This window comes from Phycodurus eques, chromosome 9 (assembly GCF_024500275.1).
Source record: "Phycodurus eques isolate BA_2022a chromosome 9, UOR_Pequ_1.1, whole genome shotgun sequence".
Lineage (NCBI taxonomy): Eukaryota > Metazoa > Chordata > Actinopteri > Syngnathiformes > Syngnathidae > Phycodurus > Phycodurus eques.
In genome coordinates this window covers 24210522-24236495 of record NC_084533.1, presented here as the reverse complement: position 1 = coordinate 24236495, position 25974 = coordinate 24210522, and the positions used below count along the sequence as shown (strand labels likewise).

Here is a 25974-nt window from a genome sequence, read left to right as displayed (position 1 = left end):
GTTCAGCATCCAGGCGCTAGCCTGCATGGCGGCGCAGGCTAAACGGAAAAATAGCGAAGACGCCAGATTCCAGTAACTTGTCATGTGCGTCAGAGGAAAGATAAACCAGCCTGGAAGACTGTCCCGTTCTCTTAATTTGTGGCGGTGATTGTCAAACCGATACCAGAGGATTCTTCCCGGCTCCCGAGACGGAGAAATTGATCTGAGCGCTGTATATTTTTCGACGCGCTACAATTTGTAGAGACCTGTTATTTCTTCAAACCTGACGTGCGTGGTTTAGTAACCACAAACAGCAGCAAGAAAAAGAGAGTGGAAAACGTGTACTGAGAGGAGATTGGAAGACGATGATATGGGCGACATATTGCAATTATGTCAGCGCGTACGGGCGTTAACGGAATTATCGGGAAACCCAAGTTAAATCACGTTAGTTACAAATGGACTGGAAATCAAATGTATGAAGGCCTCCTCAGTCCTGTGAGAATCACTAATGTACAATATACAAGGAGGGATTATTTTAATACATCCATCCATGGCAGCACGATGTCCGAGTGCATGTCTTCCTCACAATTCTGAGGTTTGTGGTTTGAATCCAGACTTGGGCCTTCTAGTGTGGGGTTTGCATGTGTGTGTGTGTGTCCCCCTGCCCCCCTGCTGACACAGCTTTTGTCTGGGTACTCTGCCTTCCTCCCACTGTCTAAAAACATACATGTTAGGTTCATTGACGATTTTAAATTGTGTGAATGTGTTTTTGTCTATATGTTCCCCCTGATTGGCTGCAAAGAAACTGCAGTAATAGACTTTGTTCCCCCAAAGCAGAGGGAATGCAGCCTGTGAGTTTTGTTGAAGGGTCAATGTTTTGTTCATATGGTCTCTCTATTTAACAGATTTTCACCTACTCCAGATGGGGTTGGAAAGTAGACGATAAGCTTTATTTAATCAATTACACGACACATATGTAGACAAAGGACAACGATTTGAACCCTGAACCTCATAACTGTGAGGCACATGTGCCAACCACTAGACTACCGTAATATGAAAACACGTCTTTTCAGCTTGCCAAAGAACCGATCGGTTTCAAAATCCTCAGTTTTGCGGAAGACTTACCGCCTTGGAATGATTTTCTGCAGCTTGAAGTGAAACATGAGCACTCGCGGTGGAAAATGACTCGAACAAAAGCTCAGAAACGAACACCGATGGAAAATCTGTTAAAACCTGACCGCACGACAAAACGTGATTATGGACGTCCATCATCGTCGCTTTCCCTCCTTGGTGCAGATGCGGCGTCTTCATTCTCTCTCTTCTGCTCTCAGACCGCCGCATGCAGGAATATGAAACTCTGGCAAAACATGCATCCCCCTGCATTAACTCTGCTATTACATTTTTCATTTGATTGTTTAATATTCATGGCATAAAAGTCTTTTTCATTTAAATATTTATTGTAATTGACTTTATGAGTGCATTAGCGTATAATTTAGTGATAGACTACAGCGCTATCCAATTCATGTACAAATTAGGGTTACATGCCGGAGCACCCACGGTGGTGTCTTGAGATACGAGTGACCTGACCCTTTATTTTATTTTTTCATTTTTTTTTTTTTTTTTTCTGAATCGAGATACGAGTCGTTCCACAAATCTTTTTGCTTTGACTTGCAAACATAAATTTGAGATACGAGCACCGTATGGTGACAGCAAACTCAGCTCACTTCAAATCTATCTATCTATCTATCTATCTATCTATCTATCTATCTATCTATCTATCTATCTATCTATCTATCTATCTATCTATCTATCTATCTATCTATCTAATCACCTCTAATTTGTCACATCCGCATGGCTCAACAAAAAGACGAAAGGTTCACGCTGTCAATGTAAGCCGGCCCGAGCTTTCCCCGTGGGTAAGTGTCAGTCCGCTGCACCGACGATTGTCATCTCGTTCTCCGCCGGCTGGTTTTGCTTGTTTGTTTTGACTAAACGAGTCAGATTGCATCAGCACGGAGACACAAGTCGTTTTTGGTTTTTTTCCCCCCGTAACTGGCAAACTGGAGAGAAAGCCATGTGTCGAAAAACAACACGACAGTGATAGCAGGTCTGGGCCAGCAAGGCCTTATTTGCTGGCCGAAACGCGAAGAACTGACCAACTCTAAATTCGGAAATTTGTTTCATATAAATTGTGCTAATTTAATTTTTCTCTTGACAGCACTGCTACCAGTACATGTCGTGGATGTTATATTTTGTGTCAAATCAGATTTCAGCCTCTATCTGTTGCCATGTCAATCTAATATTGCCAGGGCCTTCGTAATCAGTAGTGCTGGCAAACCGGCAGAGATCTACAGAAATAAAGTGTTGCATATCGATATTCATCAGTTTCCTACTCATTGTGAAAAATCATTAACATGATCAGCGTCTTCACATGGATTTTCATAATTAATTATTAGTAATATCATAGAATAATAAGATATGATTTAAAGTTAATTTGAGCAAATTAGTTGTTTCAGACGTGTGCATGAAACTGGTAGCACTTCGCATGCATCAGACGACAATCCCAATGACGTTAGCATTTTTTTCGTCCTCTGATTCGTTGGTCAGAGTAAAACCTGGAAGGAAGCCAATGTAAATTGATCGTAGCCGGATGTTGTGAAGTTTGCTGCCGCCATCTAATGGTGGGGGTCTGAAGCGCATATCTTGAACCAAATGCCCTGGAAGAGAAATGTGCCCTTTCTGCTCTAGCCCATCCCCCCCCCCCCCCCCCTCAATTAATCAATATTAAACAAAATAAGAATAATTCACTAATATAAACTGAGTCCCCAGCTTGATGGAGATTCATTAAGTCACTTCTGATTATTATGAACAACAATGATCCGAAATTTACATTATTTAGGGCTACGGTTCTGGAACTGGGGTCTCCGATGAAGTTGACCCTTTCCGTTTTGCAGAAAAACAGCCCCAAAACTATGTTTCGTGCATGAGAAGGGATGGTGATCTTTGGGGTTTTCTCACACTTTTCAAGCTTCCAACACAGCAGGTCGAGTTTGGTTTCATCTGACCACAGCACTTTGTTCAAAGCCTTTTCTGATGTTTGCATGTAGATGTACACATATACAAGTGTCTTGCTGAGCAGGGAGACCTTGCGGGCACTGTAAGACCCCTCCCCCCCCCCCCCAAAAAAAAAATATAGTAATATTTTCAAAAAGGTAGTACTCTATAAATCAAATTCAACCTTTATTTAACCAGGTAAAAGCTTGAGATCTAAAATCTCTTTTTAAAAAGCGACCTGACCGAGAGGCAGCAAAGATTTTACAGTAAATGACAAAATTCATGCAACAAACAAAATCAAATTAAGAAAAAAAAAAAAAAAAAAATCACAAAAATACAGCCCTGTATTTCAGTCATGAATTGTGTTGTACAATTTTATTTCTACCAATGGTAAACAGTGTAGTTTGCATACAAGGCAACATGTAAAGCCTGTATGAGGGTGATTTGCCCAAATCATGTTTTCATGTTCACATATAAATCATTAAAATTGGACACAAAAAAAAACAAAAAACATTTCATAATTTTGCATTTTTCTGAAGCTATTCAGCACAAAGAGATGTATTGTATCTGCAGGTATCCATTAAGTTTAATGGGTTAGGTCTTAAGCTACATATTGTCTTCAAGTCTCACAAATCCAGCGTTGTTTAAGGGAACAGCTATCGTCATTCCAGGCTCCGAACATGAGAAAGGATTTGCTCTGGATTTCAGCGCAGTCCTGGTTCCGGAAGTTGTTGGGCTGACCCTTCTGCCAGAACCTATTAGAAAAAAAATAAACCTGTAAATTCAAATATAAACGAAACATTTATCAGACATGTACATGTTGCATCACATTGCACTGCAGGGGATTTTTTGTTTGTTTTGTTTGCTTCTCCACCCCTCCTTAGAACTAAGTGAAATAAAATCTGGAAGTGAGAGCACTTTGTTGGGAAATGTTGACACATTCAAAAAGTTCAGACTTACTCTGTCTTGAGAGGGGTCCCATCCACCCAAATCCACGTTCCTTCCTCGATTTGGTCGCTCAGACCAATCCATGCATGCTGGCTTTGCCCCAATATACCATTAACGAATATCTGTTTGTGAAGACCACAATCATGAATGTGCACCGTTAGTATGTTTTTGTTGAAGGAAGTATGTGTACAAAATTGTTGATAATGTCACAAACGTTTTTTTTTGGTTTTTTTTGCAGGCATTGAAGGCAAAACTTGGAGGCAGAACATGTAAGACCCAAGTGCAGGGAGTCTCAAAAAATCTTTTAATTTCCAAAAACAAAGGAAAACAAGGATCGTGGAAAAATCTAAATACCAAATTGACAAAGTCCAAAATCTAAATGCAAAGTAACAAAGAAACACGAGGGAACAAAGAAAACATGAAACGAGACATGACGAGTGATATAACTGACGACTTCGACATGTGACACTGACAATGAATTGACAAGATCTGAAAGAAACAAAATCAAACAAATTGACGAGACGACGAGGAACACCTGGAAAACTCTAAATTTTCACACGAGTGGCTGGAGGGAGCTGATTGGTCGACACAAGGTAGAAGGTTGACGAGAACAGGTGGCGACAATAACCAAATGAGCACACACGACATGAACAACATGGGACACAGGAAAACATGAAACAAAACTAAATATAATCGAAACTAGAACACAGACCATGACAGATACCTTTCCATTATGAAAGAAAAAAAACACCATGGTCACTGAAATAACTTGAGACTGACAAGACTGGAATTTGCCAAAAATGCATATTGACAAGCTACAAAACAGCACGTTTTCACATGAGAATGGCTTGATACTCTTAAGATTTCATTTTGGCCTGCACAGATTCATGACACCTTGTGCCAGATGCAGAAAAGCAGCCCCAGGACACAACCGAGCCACCTTTGTGGTGCACAGTAGATTACAGTTTGCAATTAGATTAAAGTCAGAGGACTCCAAAATAGAGGAGCCCATCCAGCCAATTGAACGCTTTATTTATGTTGGAGTCTGTTGGTCTCACCTGTTCCTCCTTGCTGTTTATAATAACCAGATCGCCTCCCTTGCTGATGCAGTCTTGTCTGCTTTCCGCCCAGTTCTTACTCAAGCTTGACACAAAGTAGCAGTTGCCGTCAAACTTTCTCCAGCCGACCCCACAGAGCATGTCTAGAAAATGTCAACAAAATTGAGATCGATAAGGCAATCCGGTCACTGCACCGGTGTCCGTAGTGGTCTTACAGCTCAGTTTGGCGGTCATCTTGTCCACGTTCTTCTGCAACTGGTACCTTTGTGTCTCAAGGCTGCTTTGGTTTCCGCGAAGCTGCTCATATTCAACCCGCAGAGTGTCGCAGTCATTGTGAATGCGCTCCTTTTGTCTTTGCAGGAGCCAGTACCTGGTCTGACACATACTTTCACTGATGCTCAATGCTGTGTTATTTCTTTCCAGCCGGTCTCTGTCAGCCTCCAGCAAAGTGTAATTGTTCTGTAAATGCGCTCTGTCATTTTTAATATCATTGTAGAGGGACTTGAACACATCTCTCTCAGCAGCCACATTGGTGTTATTGGTTAGAAGTACCGCTTTCTCTTGAACGAGTGATGCGTGACGGGTCTGTAACTGGTCTTTTTCGCTTCTCAGCAAAGAATAACTGCGTTGTAGCTGATCTTGCTCATTTTTCAGACCGTTAAAGCGGGACCTCAACTGATCTCTTTCAGTTGACAAAGTGGTTTCACTTGCAAGGAGAAGTTTTTTCTCCTGATCGAGCGAATTGTAACGGGCCTGTAACTGGTCCTTCTCGCTTCTCAATGAAGAGTAACTGTGTTGCAACTGGTCTTTCTCATTTTCCAGATTGTTAAGGCGGGACAGGAACTCGTCTTTTTCAGTTGACAAAGTGGTTTTACTCGCAAGGAGAAGCTGTTTTTCTTCAGAGAGACTATCGTAGCTGGTCTGTAACTGATCTTTCTTGCTTCTCAGTGAAGAGTAATCGCGTTGTAACTGGTCATTCTCATTTTTCAGACTGTTAAAGCGGGACCTAAACTGATCTCTTTCAGCAGACAAGGTGGTTTTACTGGTTTGAAGGTGTTCTTTCTCTTTAACCAGGGAGCCGTAACTGACCTGTAACAGGTCTTTGTCATTCCTCAGTGAAGCGTAATCTCGTTGCAACTGGTCTTTCTCATTTTTCAGATTGTTGAAGCGGGACTTGAACTGATCTCTTTCGGCAGCTACATTGGTTTTACTCGTTAGCAGAAGCTCTTTTTCTCTCATGAGGGAATCGTAGCTGGTCTGTAATACATCTTTCTCTTTGACGAGGGACTCATAATGGGCCTGTAACTGGTCTTTCTCGCTTCTCAGTGAAGAGTAATTGCGTTGGAAGTGGTCTTTCTCATTTTTAAGACTGTTTAGGCTGGACTTTAGCTCATCCCGTTCAGCAGCCACAGTAGTTTTACTGGTTTGAAGGTGTGCTTGCTCTTTAACAAGAGAATCGTAACGAGTCTGTAACTGGTCTTTCTCTTTAACAAGGGACTCGTAACTGGCCTGTAACAGGTCTTTGTTCCTTGTCAGATTATTCAACATGACCTCAAGCTGGTTTCTCTCCACGTGGTCTCTGTCTGTGGGAAAGATGTTGTTGAGATGGCGGTCTCGAGTCTGATGATCAGAATTAGCCCGGTCCGCCATTGAAAATCCAGGCATTAGCTCGTCTGTGAAAATGAATTCAATGTTGAAACCAGTTTCAAAAAAAAAAAAAAAAAAAAAGAAGTATTTTTTTTACTTAGGCTTGCATGTTTTCAGGGTGACGTACAGTAGATGAATTGTCCAATGTTACCGGCCAGTGAGACAGCGCACAGTAAACCAAGACACACAGTGACACATCTGGATGACTTGTTTCTTTGTTGAAAATTCACTAAATAAATTCAAAGGAAAATATTATCAGTTTACAACAAGGTGAACATTACATTTTTGGGGGCATCGTTACATCGCGAATAAAAAAATAAATAAAAACAGGAATTAAAAAATAAAATTTAAACAAAATGTATCAAATTGAGGCACTTATTGAAAATACTTTTGATATATAAAAGAATACATTTATAATAAAACAAAATGGTACTGATGTCAACTCCAGCTTAATTTGTTGATGATTATTATCTTACATTACCTTCAGTGACGAGCCCTTGCGTCATACATTTCTTATTTACATAGCCGCAGTCATCAAGTTCCATGGAATCCATGTTTAGCAGTGTTTTTCCTAGTTAGGAAATGGAACATTTATTGCGGAATGCAAAACAAAAACAAAAAGAATGTAGTCAGTTTTCACGGTTTACAAACATCTGTTCCTTCAGTTTTCTAATACTGCCAATAATAACACAATTATGAAGTCACAGTTTTCAACTGTCCACTTTATGACCAGTTTGAGTAAAAAGTGTTCTAAACATCTTCAAATATTTGTTAATTTAATTGTAACATTGACTGCTGTTTGACTATCCACAAATGTCATACAGAAACAAAAATTAATCCCAATAAAATTCTTATTTACTCAATTTGAAAATAAGTCAAATCAACCACCAACCTTTAATAATGGTTCAATTTAACCTACAATATAACTCACTGGACAATACAATTTATTCTCAACATTTCTATCTAGCTTGCGAAATGAGACACATTGACTGCATTATTTTTGGATGCAACAACTGTTTTGTTTCCTTATTATTTAAAATTTTTTTGAGTGTTGCTGTTTCCCACTATTTCCCTTGACATCTTGGTTAAACGAATGTCCTGAAATTCCATGTTTTCACAGTTAAGCGTTTGACACCCAGTGTTTTACTATATCTAATTTACAACTGTGTAGGCCTACTGTAATAAAACCATGAAACAAGTCCTTACCTTGAAATCGTGGCGATAGAAAACTGTAAAAAGTTTGAGGGGATCTGCTTTCACATTAAATCGCCAATGCATTTTTTTCCATAATAAGATAGGAAACAGGAAGTTATGTGGGTTGTGATTGGTTGGAAATGAACACACCTACTGTATATTGACACTTTATGATGATCTGTGCAACTGGAGTTCATTGACTTCCGGTCATCATTGCTGGGGAAGCACTTGAGTTTCTTTTTCCTTTCTTGGCTCGATCGAGTCTTAATCTGGACTTTCTCTTCCCCTTTTGCCTCACTTCAATTCCTTGCTTATGTCAAGTGACAAATGTTTGACTTTATTCTCAAAAAGTTAAAGTGCAAACTCGTTCATTTCTCACAAAAATTACAGGTTTAATTTTGTTTCAGTTTTACCCCTACAGACAAAGTCTTGTCTGACTTTTTCAAAGCTATTGCGAAGTCTTAAACTTTAATTTTGACTATCATAGCTATGCAGATAGCACACAGTTACTGTATATCTAGCAGTGTCTCCAGATGACGATAGTTCAATTGAGGTGTTGTGTCACTGTCTAAAACAGATAAATAACTGGATGAGCCAAAATTGACTTCAATTAAACCACAACAAAAGTGAGATAATTGTTTTTGGCAATAAAGAAAAGAGGATTGCTGTTAGTAAATACCTGGAGTCACTCTCTTTAAAAACCAAAGATCAAGTGTGAAACCTTGGCATACTGATAGATTGAGACCTGACTTTCAACAGTCATATCAAATCAATTACTAAAATAACCTACCATTCGAAGATTATATCCAGAGTGAAGGCTTGCATGTGCCAAGCAGACCAGGAGAAGCTCATCCATGATTTTATTTCAAGTAGACTTGACTATTGTAGTGGTCTTCTGACTGGACTCCCCCAAAACAGCATGATACAGCTGCAGCTCGGGTTCTGACTAGAACAAAGAGGTCAGAGAATATTACTCCAATTCTAAAGTCTTTACACTGGCTCCCAGTCAGCTTTAGAATAGATTTAAAAGTTCTGCTACTGGAATCAATAAATGGTCTAGGTCCTGAATACAGGAAAGAAATGCTAATGGGATATAAACGCTGTAGGGCTCTGAGATCAACACTCAGGTCAAATAGTGGAGCACAGAGTCCAAAGCAAATATGGTGCAGCAGCACAAATGGAATAAGTTGCCAACAGAGGTGACGTCAGCCCAAGTGTGAATGTTTTTAAGTCTTCGCTAACTCTTTTTTTCTAATGCTTTTTAGAGCATTTCCACTTTTAAATGATATTTCTTACACTGTACGCTGTTTTAATTGTACTTTTATTTTGTTCTATTTTAAATGTTTATAAGCTGTTTTTTCTTTGTTTTTGTGTATGAAATGCGCTATATAAATAAATTTGCTTTGCTTTGCTTTATCATTCAGAACAACCTTTCGCTTTAATCTTTTGCCCTCCTTAACACATTTTTACAGTTTGGACTGTGATTCAGGCAGCTGTATGATGCTAACTGTGCTAGCTTGCTTGTGTAGTTAGCTTTTGCAGTAAAATGTTCTTATTCATCCGCAATCCTCTAAGAGACTAGTAAACAGTTAACTACAGTTAACACAAACTGACTTTTGAAAATTTGACGGCAAGTCAATGGAAGGTGTATTTAACAAGATTGAGCACTTAAAGCTACATGCTAGGGAAAAAAAACAACCAGTCGCCACAGTGCTTCTAAAATAAAGATTATATACACATTTGACACTCTCCCCAAAAGCATTTTTACAATTTTGCTTGAGATTCAAGCTACTGTCTGAGGCTTGCTATGTGCTAGCATGCTACCATTATTGGCTTTGGTCATCAAGCTATGTGCTAACATGCTACCATTATTGGCTTTTGGCCATCTAAGTGTAAAAAAATTTTACTGCATGACTTTTGTTTTATTCGTCCACAAATAAACCATCAAATAATTCTCATGACAAATTGATAATAAAATGAGTGACACTTCAAGCTAACATTTGACTATTTGACAGAATGTTAGCAAAGGGTTAGATTTAGCACTTAAGGCTACAAATGAGTAAAAACTCCAAGCACGATGTACAGTGGTTATAAAATAAGGCGAGAGTGCGAAGACAAATGGAGTGCAATAAGCTTTGAGGCCGCTGTTGAGTTTTAGCAGCCGTGACAAAAAGACAAATAGGATTAATGTGCCTTACAGTCACAGTTCATTATCAGACAGGGGAGGAAGGGTAATGTTTTGAACGCGGCGAGATGAGCCTCGCTCCAACAGACTAACTCAAATGCGTATCAGGGAGGAAACGGGAGTCAATCATCATCAGATGATTTAGCTTTCTTTTCAGGACACGATTAGAGACATAAACACACACTTGGAGGAATATTAAGCTCTTGTAAAGAAGGTTGACATTTAAAAGCTTCTTTTGTAATTGGATTGATGATGTTTTTATCTTTTTCAGACATAATTGTATTGAGGAAATCCTCCTGGTGGCACACTGCTGTGTTCAATTACACATTTTACCCCAAATGTTATATATTATTGGTCTTTTAAAAATGAGAATACAAGAGAGTCACAGGAACAATGACAATCAGCTTGGCATCTCCCAATTTGCAGCATTGAGAGGAAAAAAGAAAGAAAAAGAACTACACATATAAATATAAATTTCACTATGGCCAGACTCCAATCAAGTAGAACCTGAACCAGATTTTTACCACCCTGAGGGGTGAGCATGAAGACCCCTGGGAGCAGTTATGACTCATAAAGACACCGTGCTTCTTGTGATGATCATGTGAATCGTGCCGTTGGCCTCCACATGTCAAGTGGGACCACACAGGCCTTGTTTACCGCATTCCTCTGCTTTGACTGACACCTGTGGTCAGTGAGTCACAGGTACAGGCCCGGTCTTAACACCCCGCCACCTGCAGCCTCCAACACCTCTGCCCAGCTGGCTTCACAAAGAGGCTGTGACAGCGAACAATGCAACATTTGCAAAGTCAGTGAACCTTCTGGGTGTCCGGTGGGGCTGCGACCCCTGAGTCAAACACCTGATTCAACTCAATCATCTCAGTTTTCGAGCTTTCCACCGAGTCTGCCAACTTGCCAAATCAGTCTCCCAGTTCAACTGAATCTTTTATTTATTTATTTTTTTGTCAGCGTTAAGTCTCTTAACTAAAGTCAGTGAAGAAAGTCCACTGAGTCTGTAGTGTTTCTGGTGAGTCTACTTATTTGAATCAATTCACCTGACTCATTTGAGTGTGCAGTTTTTCCAGTAACTCTGCTAACTTGAGTCAGTCTCTCAGTTCACCTGAATCCTCCAAGTTGGCAGGGTTTCTGGTGAGTCTGCAATTTCTCTTCAGTTTCTCGATTGAACTGAATAATTTTACAGGTAGTACGCAGTATTTCTGGTGAGTGCACTATTTGAGTCAGTCTACTGATTCAACAGAAGCATTTGAGTCAGCAGTGTTGCAGGTGAGTCCACTAACTTGAGCCAATCGCCTGAATCAACGGAATCATTTGTCTGTGGGCTTTCGGTGAGTCTTCAAACTAGTCAGTCATCCGATATCAACTGAATCACCTGTGTCTGTGGTCTTTACAGTGAGTCATCGTTACACCATGAACTGGATATACCTCAAGAACCTTGTTCAGAAGTTCCAGCCCAATGCCCAAGTCCTGCACCAGAACTCTAAAGACTTGGGCCATGGATGGAAAAAGTTGGAAAGCCAAATCATTTATTTGATTCATCGACTTCATTACTGCCCATGCTCGGCCCTGCCGTCTGTTAGACGGTATGCTGCTGCCAAGGTAAGTGCCCTTGATTTCCACACTCCCACATTTACACGACTGGGAGAAGTACCCAGAAATGCTGAGCTTTAACCAGGACAGGTGCAGCCCAAGACATTCCGATTCCCAAGAGAGTCTCATTCAAATCATTACAGCATCATAAAGATCTTATGTGGTGAAAAAGGCAAAATTATCATGAGACATACCGACAAAGTCATCAAGAGATGGACGATACAGTTGGTTGGGTGAGACAGGTTGAGAAGGAGGTGGGTGGTAGCGGCAACCCGGGAGGGGGGCGGCCTTGGTTGTCAAAGTTGCCTCACCAGGTGCTCCATCTGACGCATGATGAGGAGGCCTCGAGGAGCTCAAACACTAATCTTTCGCTCATCACGGAGGCCGTTGTTCCCCCGACAATGTGATCATGTTTTGGCCTAAACGTCCCCCTAAAGCATCTCCTTTAATTACCCAAAAACACACTGACAGTTACCATAGCACAGCTTTCTCGTGAGTCATTTCACAGAGCGGCCACCAACTGTTTTGGCTGCTGGCCAAAAGGCTTCCCTCCACAATGGCCCTGAACTGAACGGACAGAGGAATCGCGTTGGCAGGCGAAAGTGCGCATTCAAACATCCGCCAAGGTTCTGATTTTATTGGGAGGGGGTGCTCAATAGTTTGCCGTGTTATTGTCCTTTGTGATGAGTGGGAGTGGGAAGGCTTGATTAGATGAGGAATGTGTGACTCATCATCGCAAGAGATTGCTGGTTTTTAATTGCAAAGCGAACATCTAAAACTTGTTATACATATATCTTAGTGTGAGCACTATTTCCACCTCTGGCCGTCTGTTGCGGCTCTACGATACAAAGAACCATTTATTCCAAATGCGACTACCACAGAACACTTGATCCACGATTGTAAAAATCTCTGTAGCGTGTCCTCGACACGCAAGTCACATTTACAAAGCGGCGACACCAGGTTATTACGAATGTGTGAAAGTGCTGACAACACACTTCCTCGTCAGCCAAGCGTAGTGCACCAATCAGAAAATGGCAACAAAAAAAACGAAAGATGAAACGTGATCCTGCCGTCCTGATGGCGTAGATACCGCATGAGCAATGTTGCGACGGAGAGGGATGCCGAATATCTTATTCTGCTCCGTGGAGGGCGACATTCATCCCTGGGAATGCAGGAGCGATAAAAGCGGATTTATTGCCCGTTATGGACGCTGCAGGCACACACCTTTGAAACGTTATTTGCTATTCATTGTTAATCCGTGTAATAGGACGTGCTGTGCTTTTTTTTTTTTTTTTTTTTTCAAACATTGCTTTTGGAGCAAATGAGCAACTTAACCTTTAACTTAGCAATTAGGTGCGCACAATGACAGTCGCATAACTTTGTGTTATTTTATTTATTTATTTATTTTGTTAAGCGACATCTTAACGGAATGGTGTTCGACAAATTTGCTAATCGATCTTTTTGTGGCAGCTGGATCCAATAAAAATGTGAACATAATCTCACACATTCATCTTGCCTTGCTTGAAAATGATAAAATGATCCGCAGAACTATAGTCCAGTCACCGTCAACTGGCTGTGCTTCCCGTGTCTTGAAATCAGTTTTTTTTTTTTTTTAAACTATAGGAAATAATCAGTTGCAGACGCCCTACCAATCACCACTTTCACTTGAACAAGATTAAATAAAAAGAAATGAAATACAACTATTTCAAAATATACAGTCCTCTCCAGAAGTATTGGAACGGCAAAGTCAATTCCTTTGTTTTTGTTATATATTGAAGACATTTGGGTTTCAAATAAAAAGATGAATATGAGACAAAAGTTCAGAATTCCAGCTTTTATTTCATGGTATTTAAATCTAGATGTGTCAAACATCTCAGGACAGAGAAGCTTTTGTTTGAAGCCACCCAATTTTCAAGTGAGCAAAGGTATTGGAACAGACATTATTAAATTAACTTAAAGTGAATAACATTTCATATCCATCCATCTTCTTCAACTTATCCGAGGTTGGGTCGCGGGGGCAGTAGCTTTAGCAAGGAAGCCCAGACTTCCTTCTCCCCAGCCTCTTCCTCCAGCTCTTCCGAGGGCATCCCGAGGCGTTCCCAGGCCAGCCGAGAGACATAGTCTCTCCATCTCTAAGGGAGAGCTGGACACCCTGGGGAGGAAACTCTTTTCGGCTGCTTGTATCCGAGATCTTGTTCTTTCGGTCACGACCCACAGCTCGTGACCATAGGTGAGGGTAGGAACGTAGATCGACCAGTAAATGGAGTGCTTCGCCTTTCGGCTAAGCTTGTTCTTCACCACAAAAGACCGATACAAACTTCACATCACTGCAGACGCTGCACCGATCCGCCTGTTGATTTCCAGTTCCATTCTTCCCTCATTCCTGAAAAAGACCCCAAGATAGTTGAACTCCTCCACTTGGAGCAGGAGCTCATCCCCGACCCGGAGATGGAGCTCCACCCTTTTCCGTCTGTGGACGATGGTCTCAGATTTGGAGGTGCTGCTTCTCATTCCAGCCGCTTCATAGTCGGCGGCGAACCACTCCAGTGAGAGTTGGCGATCACGGTTTGATGAAGCCAACAGAACCACATCATCTGCAAAAAGCAAAGATGCAATACTGAGGCCACCAAACCGGACCCCCTCTACGCCTCTGCTGCGCTAAGAAATTCTGTCCATAAAAGTTATGAACAGATTCGGTGACAAAGGGCAGCCTTGGCAGAGTCCAACCCTCACCGGAAACAAGTCCGACTTACTGCCAGCAATGCTCACCAAACTCTGACACTGGACGTTCAGGGACCGAACAGCCCGTATCAGGGGGTTCAGTAGCCTGTAGTCCCGAAGCACCCCCCACAGAACCCCCCAAGGGACACGATCGAACGCCTTCTCCAAGTTCACAAAACACATGTAGACTGGTTGGGGGATCTCCCATGCACCCTCGAGGACCCTGCCGAGGGTGTAGAGCTGGTCCACTGTTCCACGGCCAGGACGAAAACCACACTGCTCCTCCTGAATCTGAGATTCGACTTCCCGATGGACCCTACTCCCCAGCACCCCCGAATAGACCTTACGAAGAGGCTGAGGAGTGTGATCCCCTGTAGTTGGAGCAGACCCTCTGGTCCCCCTTCTTAAAAAGGGGGACCACTACCCCAGTCTGCCAATCCAGAGGCACTGTCCCCGATGTCCACGCGATGTTGCAGAGGCGTGTCAACCAGGACAGCCCCACAACATTCAGAGCCTTTAGGGACTCTGGGCGAATCTCATCCGCCCCCGGGCCTTGCCACCGAGGAGCTTTTTAACCACCTTGGTGACCTCAGCGAATACCTCAACAAAGTATTAAAATTGACATTAATACATTTGTGAATAATGTTTAATATTCAGTGGCATAACCCTTAGTTGCAATAACTGCATCAGCCTGCGACCAATTGAAAAGTGGAAGGTCTCAGGCTGGCCAAGTCAATCACCGGACCTTAACCCAATAGAGCATGCATTTTACCTCCTGAACAGGAGACTGAAGAGAGAAACCCCCAGAAACAAAAGAAAACTGAAAGAGGAAACCCCCAGAAACAAAAAAAACTGAAAGAGGCTGCAGTAAAGGCCTGGAAAAGCATTTCAAATAAAGAATGCAACAGTCTGGTGAAGTCAATGGGTCGCAGGCTTGATGCAGTTATTGCAAGCAAGGGTTATGCCACCAAATTTAAATGTTATCCACTTTAAGTTAATTTAATAATGTCTGTTCCAGTACTTTTGCTCACTTGAAAAGTGGGTGGGTTCAAACAAGAGGTGCTCTGTGCTGAATTGTTGAACGCATCTAGATGTAAAGCCCATGAAATGAAAGCTGTAATTCTGAACTTTTGTCTCATAGTCTTCTTTTAATTTGAAACCCAAATTGTCTTCAGTATACAACCAAAACAAAGGAATTGACCTTGCAGTTCCAATCCTTTTGGAGGGGACTGTATGTTCAGTATCTATTTACTGATGAACAGGATAAATATTAGATGGTTAATGATGAGTAACGTTTTTTCGTTCATCTGTGTTGTCTAATTTGTGACATGATTCCTCCCTGGGCTGCAAAATTCTTTAGCCATATAAGTCGCACATGTGCAGTAGCTCCTCTTCAACAGAAGGAGCATGTTGGGGCGCAGCGCTCCTGTTCCCAGAACTGAACGCAGATGGATTTACAGTACAACGCACCATCTTCCAGCCATGGGGCCGACGTCACATCCGTCTGTAATAAAGGGTCAAGTGTCTGATTGACAGGTCGAGAGGTGGGCGGTCGGAGACCAAAAGAATTCCGACATCTATTGGGAGGTTAACTTCGCAACGTTAAAATTCCGTGCTCAGTGTTTCTGGGGGTTTGTCACCAAGCCGGAAAACACAGAGTGGAACGAGCTAGGCAACGCCACACGGTCTCTCCAGGATTTCATGTCGAATTAAAGACTCTACAACGACGACATGAGCTACTACGCTCCAGAGTGGAAAGCTCACCGCACAGCATGCAGCCCAGATTAGTTCAGGGTTGGAAACTGCACAACTTGCGACCTCAGTGGAATGGCTTTTTTTCTTGTTTTTTTTAATTCCTCCATTCCACGCTACCAAAATGGACCTGACTGTGGAAGTTCTGTCAGATCTTATAAGGAGATGGCCCTTTTCCTTGAAAGTGGGTGTCACCAGTCGAAGGCTTTTTCTAAACATACCTTTAAGCCTGAGTCTGAGTGCAGTTTATGATTTATGCTTCCTTCAGGCGCTTTATAATCAACGTGGGATTCGATACCGTAAATGCATCTGATGTTGAGTTTGACGTAATGCGTGCCTCGGGGACCCGCCGGCACCTCTACTCGCCATTCTTGACACGTGATCGCTGGATTTAGGTAGTCCAATCGTGAGGTTGAAGGGTTCCTTTGGCCCCCGGTCACAGATTTTCTTTTACGCATATATTTGACGGCACCGCGGTTGCACTTTCACAGCAATTATCTTGACAATCAAGACATGGATCCTCAGGTAATGGCACCACCTGAGGAGCAGTTTTAAAAGTGATGGCTCAATGTAAAGAATTGATTTACGTTCTTACGAACCATCTGGCTTATTCTCTATGCAGGTTTGTATTTCTGTCAAGTGTCCTTCCAGGTTTCAAACCTTCGGGGATTATTGTCCTATTTCAAAGAAAGCACCCTGCTGATTTATAACAAGTTATCTACATATCCTCTGGATCTTGTCGCACTCTGTCTGTCTCTGACTCCATCCATCTATCTGCAGTGGGTTGAGTCCGTCATCTTTCCATCCATGTTTTTAGGTCTGCTTTTCTGTCCGTCCTTCAATTCGTCTTGTCTGTCTAAGACGGGCAATTACTCAACCGTTATTGATGAAAAAAAAGAACATGCATTTAAATCCGGTGCAGATGGATGATAATAAAGTGTCAATCTTGCCGTCACCTCCGCAAAGTCAGCGTTTATTGACTCAGCAATGTCGTTAACATAATACTCTCTGCTAGCTTCCGCTATTTTGCCTCAGGTACCACTACTAAAATCTTAACGCCTGCAAAATTGCTTTTTGTGCCTTTTGGAGAAGATTAATTGAACGCTAACACACACACACACACACGCACACACATGGGCGAAACGTCCTGTGAGTACAATCCCTGGAGAAAAACTCTACATTATCTCTTAACCAGACAAGGTGCATTGATTTTACTTTGAGAACACAGCAACTGTCTTCAAAAGAAGGACACGCGCATATGGTAGTACTTTCAAGTACTTTCAAGGAAAACTGCACTTTTTTTAAAAAGCCAAATTCAATATGGGCCAGTCACTACCTTAATTTCTTATATTAAAATTCAACAAATTAACTCCAACTGACCGTACAAAGATCACAAATAATGTGAACGGTGACACTGGTGAGCAAGGACATTTGAAGCAATGCGACAGTGACACCTTGTGATCCTTGATGGTATTACACTTAACTGCAGCGTTTCACTTGCTCTCCCCTTTTCAAATGTGTAAAAGAATACTGTATATGCATACATGTACCCATGTCTAAAAGTTAAAACATATTGCAGTACTCTCGTGTACTATGTAGTATTAAAGACTTACCAATGTATTTACTCTTTAAAATGAATGATACATTTAATGTAAATACATACACAAAAAAATAATAATGAAATATTTGATAATGCTACAATTCCCATGAATAATACTCACATTTTCTTGGGTTAAAATGGTGAATTTCCCAAAATATATTTACTCATTCCTTTTATGGGTGTGTAATGGGTGAATACCACTTGTCCTCATTAAGATTTAAGATTAACCTTTTATTTTTTTTCCTGGTGTTCAAATCATACATGTATGAATTTAATTTTATTTTATTGTCATCAATCATATTCTATCCTGCTTTACACTCACTGGGATAAAATGTTTTAAAACAAATTTCAGTTGTTTAAATTGTGATTTTATGCTGTTTTATTTTGCTGAATTCATCCAGTTACAAAATTGATTGTCATCATGCGAATAAAATTGTTGAAATTGACTTGGAATTTTACTTTTGGGGGTCTAAGTTGTAAATTTCTGAATTTAACTGTATTTGATTTCATTCATCCATTTTCTATACCACTTGTTATCTGTTGTATTTGTTTTAAGTCCCTTTGTATTTTCTAGTGTTGAAGTTCAACTTTTATTTATTTCAATTTATTCATCCATTTTCATTACTGCTTGTCCTCATTTTATGAATTTTTAAAAATATATATAGAGATATGCCCTGCGATTGGCTGGCAACCAGTTCAGGGTGTACCCCGCCTCCTGCCCGATGACAGCTGGGATAGGCTCCAGCACGCCCGCGACCCTAGTGAGGAGAAGCGGCTCAGAAAATGGATGGCTGGATGGATGGATATGTAGAGATACCTCTCCTTGAGCTGTCACCTTATCGTGGTGGAGGGGTTTGTGCATCCCAATGATCCTAGGAGCTAAGTTGTCTGGGGCTTCACGCCCCTGGTAGGGTCACCCATGGCAAACAGGTCCTAGGTGAGGGACCAGACAAAGCACGGCTCCAAAAACCCCTATGAAGAACAAAATATATGGATCTAGGTTTCCCTTGCCCGGACACGGGTCACCGGGGCCCCCCTCTGGAGCCAGGCCTGGAGGTGGGACTCCATCGTTCTGCTGGGGGACTTCAATGCTCACATGGACAATGACAATGAGACCTGGAAGGGCGTGATTGGGAGGAACGGTCCCCCCGATCAGAAACCGAGCGGTGTTCTGTTATCGGACTTCTGTGCTCACCACGGGTTGTCCATAACGAACACCATGTTCAAGCATAAGGGTGTCTCCTATCTCTGGGGTTGAGGTCCCCGAGGTGGTTAAAAAGCTCCTCGGTGGCAAGGCCCCGGGGGTGGATGAGATTCGCCCGGAGTTTCTGAAGGCTCTGGATGTTGTGGGGCTGTCCTCGTTGACACGCCTCTGCAACATCGCGTGGACATTGGGGACAGTGCCTCTGGATTGAAAGACTGGGATAGTGGTCCCCCTTTTTAAGAAGGGGGACCGGAGGGTGTGTTCCAACTCGTGGACCGGCTCTTCACCCTCGGCAGGGTCTTCGAGGGTGCATGGCAGTTTGCCCAACCAGTCCACATGTGTTTTGTGGACTTTAAGAAGGCTTTCGACCGTGTCCCTTGTGGAGCCCTGTGGGGGGTGCTTCTGGAGTATGGGGTACCGAACCACCTGATACGGGCTGTTCAGTCCCTGTACGACTGGAGTCAGAGTTTGGTCCCCATTGCCGACAGTAAGTCAGACTCGTTTCTGGTGAGTGTTGGATTCCACCAAGGCTGCCCTTTGTCACCGATTCTGTTCATAACTTTTATGGACAGAATTTCTAGGCGCAGCTGAGGCGAAGACGGGGTCCGGTTTGGTGGCCTCAGAATCGCATCTGTGCTTTTTGCAGAGGATGTGATTCTGTTGGCTTCATCAAGCCGTGATCTCCAACTCTCACTGGAGCGGTTCGCAGCCAAGTGTGAAGCGGCTGGGATGATAATCAGCACCTCCAAATCTGAGACCATGCTCTCCTCTCAATGCTCCTCCGCATTGAGAGGAGCCAGATGGGGTGGCTCGGGCATCTGTTTAGGATGCCTCCCTGGTGAGGTGTTCTGGGCACGTCCCACCGGGAGGAGACCCCGAGGACACGCTGGAGGGACTACGTCTCTCGGCTTGCCTGGGAACGCCTCAGGATCCCCTCGGAAGAGCTAGAGGAAGTGGCTGGGAAGAGGGAAGTCTGGGCTTCCCTGCTGAGGCTACTGCCCCAGCGACCCGACCTCGGATAAGCGGAAGACAATGGATGGATGGATGGATGGATATATGAGAGGCAGCTAAATTTGACAGTATATAGCATGACAAAATTCATACAATTCATACAAATTCATCCAATTAAAGAATTAAAATCAAACTAAGAATCAATCATCACAAAAATTCAACCCTGTATTTCAGTCATGAACTTTGTTGTATAATTTTATTTACATGCATGGTGAACAGTGTAGTTTGTATACAAAGCCTGTATGAGGGTGATTTACCCAAATAAATCATGTTTTCATTTTCACATAAAAATAGGACTAAAAAAAAAATCCTAAGGTTTAATCATTTTGCATTATTTCTGAAAGTAATTCAACACAAATAGATGTACTGTATCGGCAGGTATCCATTAAGTGTAATGGGTTAGGTCTTAAGCTACATATTGTCTTCAAATCTCACAAATCCATCGTTGTTTAAGGGAACACCTATCGTCATTCCAGCCTCCGAACTTGAAAAAGGATTTGCTCTGGTTTTCACCGCAGTCCTGGTTCCGGTTGTTGTTGGGCTGACCCTTCTTCCAGAACCTATTAGGGGAAAAAAACAAAAAACAAAGCAAACACTCATACATTTAAAAAAAATCAACATAAACGAAACACATTCATCAAACATGTACTGTACATGTTGTATCACATGGCACTGCAGTTTTTTGTTTCTTTGTTTTTTCTTTGTTTTGTTTACTTCTCCAACCTTCCTTAGAACTAAGTGAAATAAAACCTGGAAGTGAGAACACATTGTTGGGAAATGTTGACATATTAAAAAAAGTTTAGACTTACTCTGTGGTGAGAGGGGTCCCATCCACCCAAACCCACGTTCCTTCCTCGATTTGGTCGCTCAGACCAATCCACGCCTGCTGGCCTTGCCTCAATAAACCATTAACGAATACCTGTTTGTGAAGACCACAATCAGGAATGTGTACCAGTAGTATACTCTTGTTGAAGGAATTAAGTGTATAAAATTGTTGATACCTTTCCATTATGAAAGAAAAAAAAAACCCACCATGGTCGCTGAAATAACTTGAGACTGACAAGACTGGAATTTGCCAAAAATGAATATTGACAAACTACAAAGCAGCACATTTTCACATGAGAATGCCTTGATACTCTTGAGACTTCATTGTGCCCTGCACAGATTCATGACACCCTGTGCCAGATGGAACAAAGCAGCCCCAGGAAACAACCGAGCCACCTTTGTGGTGCACAGTAGATTACAGTGTGCAATTGGAGTAAAGTCAGAGACTCCAAAACAGAGGATCCCACTGAGCCAATTGAACGCTTTATTTATGTTGGAGTCTGTTGGTCTCACCTGTTCCTCCTTGCTGTTTATAGTAACCAGATCGCCTCCCTTGCTGATGCAGTCTTGTCTGCTTTCCGCCCAGTTCTTACTCAAGCTTGACACAAAGTAGCAGTTGCCGTCAAACTTTCTCCAGCCGACCCCACAGAGCATGTCTAGAAAATGTCAACAAAATTGAGATCGATAAGGCAATCCGGTCACTGCACCGGTGTCCGTAGTGGTCTTACAGCTCAGCTTGCCGGTCATCTTGTCCACGTTCTTCTGCAACTGGTACCTTTGTGTCTCAAGGCTGCTTTGGTTTCCGCGAAGCTGCTCATATTCAACCCGCAGAGTGTCGCAGTCATTGTGAATGCGCTCCTTTTGTCTTTGCAGGAGCCAGTACCTGGTCTGACACATACTTTCACTGATGCTCAATGCTGTGTTATTTCTTTCCAGCCGGTCTCTGTCAGCCTCCAGCAAAGTGTAATTGTTCTGTAAATGCGCTCTGTCATTTTTAATATCATTGTAGAGGGACTTGAACACATGTCTCTCAGCAGCCAGATTGGTGTTATTGGTTAGAAGTACCGCTTTCTCTTGAACGAGTGATGCGTGACGGGTCTGTAACTGGTCTTTTTCGCTTCTCAGCGAAGAATAACTGCGTTGTAGCTGATCTTGCTCATTTTTCAGACCGTTAAAGCGGGACCTCAACTGATCTCTTTCAGTTGACAAAGTGGTTTCACTTGCAAGGAGAAGTTTTTTCTCCTGATCGAGGGAATTGTAACGGGCCTGTAACTGGTCCTTCTCGCTTCTCAATGAAGAGTAACTGTGTTGCAACTGGTCTTTCTCATTTTCCAGATTGTTAAGGCGGGACAGGAACTCGTCTTTTTCAGTTGACAAAGTGGTTTTAGTCGCAAGGAGAAGCTGTTTTTCTTTAGAGAGACAATCGTAGCTGGTCTGTAACTGATCTTTCTTGCTTCTCAGTGAAGAGTAATCACGTTGTAACTGGTCATTCTCATTTTTCAGACTGTTAAAGCGGGACCCAAACTGATCTCTTTCAGCAGACAAGGTGGTTTTACTGGTTTGAAGGTGTTCTTTCTCTTTAACCAGGGAGCCGTAACTGACCTGTAACAGGTCTTTGTCATTCCTCAGTGAAGCGTAATCTCGTTGCAACTGGTCTTTCTCATTTTTCAGATTGTTGAAGCGGGACTTGAACTGATCTCTTTCGGCAGCTACATTGGTTTTACTCGTTAGCAGAAGCTCTTTTTCTCTCATGAGGGAATCGTAGCTGGTCTGTAATACATCTTTCTCTTTGACGAGGGACTCATAATGGGCCTGTAACTGGTCTTGCTCGCTTCTCAGTGAAGAGTAATTGCATTGGAAGTGGTCTTTCTCATTTTTCAGACTGTTGAAGCAGGACTTGAACTCAGCAGCCACAGTGGTTTGATTATTTTGAATGTGTTCTTTTTCTTTCATGAGGGAATCATAGCTTGTCTGTAACTGGTGTTTGTCTTTGACAAGGGACTCGTAACTGGCCTGTAACGGGTCCTTCTCGCTTCTTAATGAAGAGTAACTGTGTTGTAACTGGTCTTTCTCATTTTTAAGACTGTTTAGGCTGGACTTTAGCTCATCCCGTTCAGCAGCCACAGTAGTTTTACTGGTTTGAAGGTGTGCTTGCTCTTCAACAAGAGAATCGTAACGAGTCTGTAACTGGTCTTTCTCTTTAACAAGGGACTCGTAACTGGCCTGTAACTGGTCTTTGTCTGTCCCCAGTGCACTATTTAAGGTTTGTAGCACATCGTTCTCTGTATTTAGGAGACTGTAATTAGTCTGCAACTGATCATGTTGCTGCTTCACACTCTGGAAGTTGGTCCTCAACTCGTCTCTTTCGGCAGTCCAAACTGTTTCGCTGCCGAGTAGTCTATCTCTCTCTTTCACCAGTGAATTGTATTTTTTCTCCAACTGTTGTTTCTCTTCAACAAGGGATTCGTAACTGGCCTGTAACAGGTCTTTGTTACTTGTCAGATTATTCAACATGACCTCCAGCTGGTTTCTCTCCACGTGGTCTCTATCTGTGGGAAACATGTCGCTGTTGAGATGGAGGTCTTGAGTCAGATGATCAGAATTAGCCCGGTCCCGCATTGAAAAACCAGGCATTAGCTCGTCTGTGGAAAAGAATTCAGTGTCGAAACCAGTTAAAAAAAAAAGTCCTTTTTACTCATGCTTACGTTTTCAGGGTGACGTACAGTAGATGAATTGTCCAATGTTACCGGCCAGTGAGACAGCGCACAGTAAACCAAGACACACAGTGACACATCTGGATGACTTGTTTCTTTGTTGAAAATTCACTAAATCAATTGAAAGGAATATATTATCAGTTTACATCAAGGTGAATATTATTTTCTTTGGGGCATCGTTACATCTCTGATTAAAATAAAAATATAAAAACAGGAATTAAAAAATAAAATGTAAAAAAAAACCAGATAAAATTGAAACACTTTTTATATATACTGTTAATGAAAACATTTATAATATAACATTAAAATGGTCTGATGTCACCTCCAGCCTAATTTGTTGGCTCCAACTACCGGAGACAAATTCCTTGTGCGTTTTGGACATACTTGGCAAATAAAGATGATTCTGATACTGATTCTGATTCTGATTTTTATCGTACATTACCTTTGGTGACGAGCCCTTGCATCGTAAAGTTCTTATTTGAATAGGCGCAGTCATCAAGTTCCATGGAATCCATGTTGAGCAGTGTTTTTCCTAGTTGGGAAAGGGAAAATTTGTGCATAATGCAAAACAAAAACAAAAAGAATGTAGTCAGTTGTTAATATCTCTTCCTTCGATTTTGTAATACTGCCAATAGTAACATAATTATAAAGTCAAATTTTTCCACTGTCCACTTTATGACGAGTTTGAATAAAAAGTGTTCTAAACATCTTCAAATATTAATTCAATTGGAACATTGGTTGCTGTTTAACTATCCAAAAGTGTCCGACACAAACAAACAAAAATCCGCCCAAAAGTTAGACCAACCACCAACCTTTAATAATGGTTCAATTTAACCTCCAACATAATTTGCTGGACAATACAATTTATTCTCAAAATTGCTATCTAGACACATTATTTTTGGATGCAACAACTGTTTTGTTACCCTTTTTTTTTTTTAAGTGTAGCTATTTCCCACTATTTCTCTTGACTTCTTGGTTCAATGGATGCCCAAAAATTCTACGTTTTCAGACTTAGGCATTTGACACCCAGTGTTTTACGATATCTAATTTACAACTGTTTAGGCCTACTGTAATAAAACCATGAAACAAGTCCTTACCTTGAAACCGTGATGATAGAAAACTGTAAAAATTTTGAGGGGATCTGCTTTCACATGAAATGACCAATGCATTTTTCTCTGAATAACACAGGAAGTTATCTGGGTTGTGATTGGTTGTAAACGAACACACCTACTGTATATTGACACTTTATGATGATCTGTGCAACTGGAGTTCATTGACATCATTGCTAGGGAAGCACTTGAGTTTCTTTTTCCTTTCTTGCCTCGATCGAGTCTTCATCTGGACTTTCTCTTCCCCTTTTACCTCACTTCAATTCCTTGCTCAGGTCAAGTGACAAAAGTTCAAACTTATCCTCAAAAAGTTAAAGTGCAAGCTCGCTCATTTCCCACAGAAATTACAGTTTTAGTTTTGTTTTATCATTCAGAAAAACCTTCCGCTTCATTTCCACTCCCCTCCCTCCTTAACACATTTTTACAGTTTGGACTGTGATTCAGGCAGATGTATGATGCTAACGGTGCTAGCTTGCGTGAGTACTTAGATTTTGCAGTAAAATGTTCTTATTCATCCGCAATCCTCTAAGAGACCAGTAAACAGTTAACTACAGTTAACACAAACTAACTTTTGAAAATTTGACGGAAAGTAAATGGAAGGTGTATTTGACAAGATTTAGCACTTAAGAGCTACATGCTAGGGAAAAAAAACAACCAGTCGCCACAGTGCTTCAGAATCAGAATCATATATCACACTGATTATATACACATTTGACATTCTCCGCAAAAGTATTTTTACAATTTTGCCTGGGATTCAAGCAACTACCTGAAGGTTGCTTTGTGCTAGCATGCTACCATTATTGGCTTTGGTCATCATGCTATCTGCTAGCATGCTACCATCATTGGCTTTGCTCATCAAAGTGTTAAGAATCTTATTGGATGACTTTTATTTGTTTCATCCACAAATAAACCATCAAATAATGATTATGACAAATTGATAATAAAATGAGTGACGCGTCAAGATAACATTTGACTATTTGACAGAACGTTAGCAAAGGCTTAGATTTAACACTTAAGGCTACAAATGAGTAAAAACTCCAAGCACGAGGCACAGTAGTTATAAAATAAGGTGAGAGTGCGAAGACAAATGGAGTCCAATAAGCTCTGAGGCCGCTGTTGAGTTTTAGCAGCCGTGGCAAAAAGACAAATAGGATTAATGTGCCTCACAGTCACAGTTCATTATCAGACAGGGGAGGAAGCGTAATGTTTTGAACGCGGTGAGATGAGCCTCGCTCCAACAGACTAACTCAAATGCGTATCAGGGAGGAAACGGGAGTCAATCATCATCAGATGATTTTGCTCTCTTTTCAGGACACGATTAGAGACGTAAACACACACTTGGAGGAATATTGAGCTCCTGTGAAGAAG

The 25974-nt window shown here is 41.7% G+C and overlaps 2 protein-coding genes across 2 annotated transcripts; both read right to left on the bottom strand.

The window, feature by feature from the left end:
- Window positions 1–3320: 3320 nt before the first annotated feature.
- On the bottom strand, window positions 3321–8043 carry LOC133407608 (C-type lectin domain family 4 member M-like). Its single transcript, XM_061685669.1, has 7 exons — window positions 7893–8043; window positions 7168–7257; window positions 6814–6915; window positions 5255–6712; window positions 5040–5182; window positions 3994–4103; window positions 3321–3788 (listed from the first exon to the last, which is right to left on the bottom strand). Exons 2-7 carry the CDS (start codon window positions 7238–7240, stop codon window positions 3653–3655), a joined length of 2022 nt encoding a protein of 673 aa, XP_061541653.1. The 5' UTR covers window positions 7241–7257; window positions 7893–8043; the 3' UTR covers window positions 3321–3652.
- Window positions 8044–20168: 12125 nt separating this feature from the next.
- Window positions 20169–24671, bottom strand: LOC133407671 (centromere-associated protein E-like). The gene is made up of 7 exons (XM_061685787.1): window positions 24595–24671; window positions 23940–24029; window positions 23507–23608; window positions 21512–23425; window positions 21297–21439; window positions 20768–20877; window positions 20169–20518 (listed from the first exon to the last, which is right to left on the bottom strand). The coding sequence occupies exons 2-7, from the start codon at window positions 24010–24012 to the stop codon at window positions 20383–20385; spliced, it is 2478 nt and encodes an 825-aa protein (XP_061541771.1). The 5' UTR covers window positions 24013–24029; window positions 24595–24671; the 3' UTR covers window positions 20169–20382.
- Window positions 24672–25974: the final 1303 nt, after the last annotated feature.

What these genes read in the sequence shown, in the direction of transcription:
- LOC133407608 (XM_061685669.1), bottom strand. Translation starts at nt 7,240, where the DNA reads ATGGATTCCATGGAACTTGATGACTGCGGCTATGTAAATAAGAAATGT. An exon ending in CATTGGACAATTCATCTACT is followed by an intron (nt 6,713 to 6,813) that starts GTACGTCACCCT and finishes TCATTTTCACAG; the next exon opens with ACGAGCTAATGCCTGGATTT. An exon ending in TAAACAGCAAGGAGGAACAG is followed by an intron (nt 4,104 to 5,039) that starts GTGAGACCAACA and finishes CTTCACAAACAG; the next exon opens with ATATTCGTTAATGGTATATT.
- LOC133407671 (XM_061685787.1), bottom strand. Translation starts at nt 24,012, where the DNA reads ATGGATTCCATGGAACTTGATGACTGCGCCTATTCAAATAAGAACTTT. An exon ending in GATGACCGGCAAGCTGAGCT is followed by an intron (nt 21,440 to 21,511) that starts GTAAGACCACTA and finishes GACATTTTCTAG; the next exon opens with ACATGCTCTGTGGGGTCGGC. An exon ending in TAAACAGCAAGGAGGAACAG is followed by an intron (nt 20,878 to 21,296) that starts GTGAGACCAACA and finishes CTTCACAAACAG; the next exon opens with GTATTCGTTAATGGTTTATT.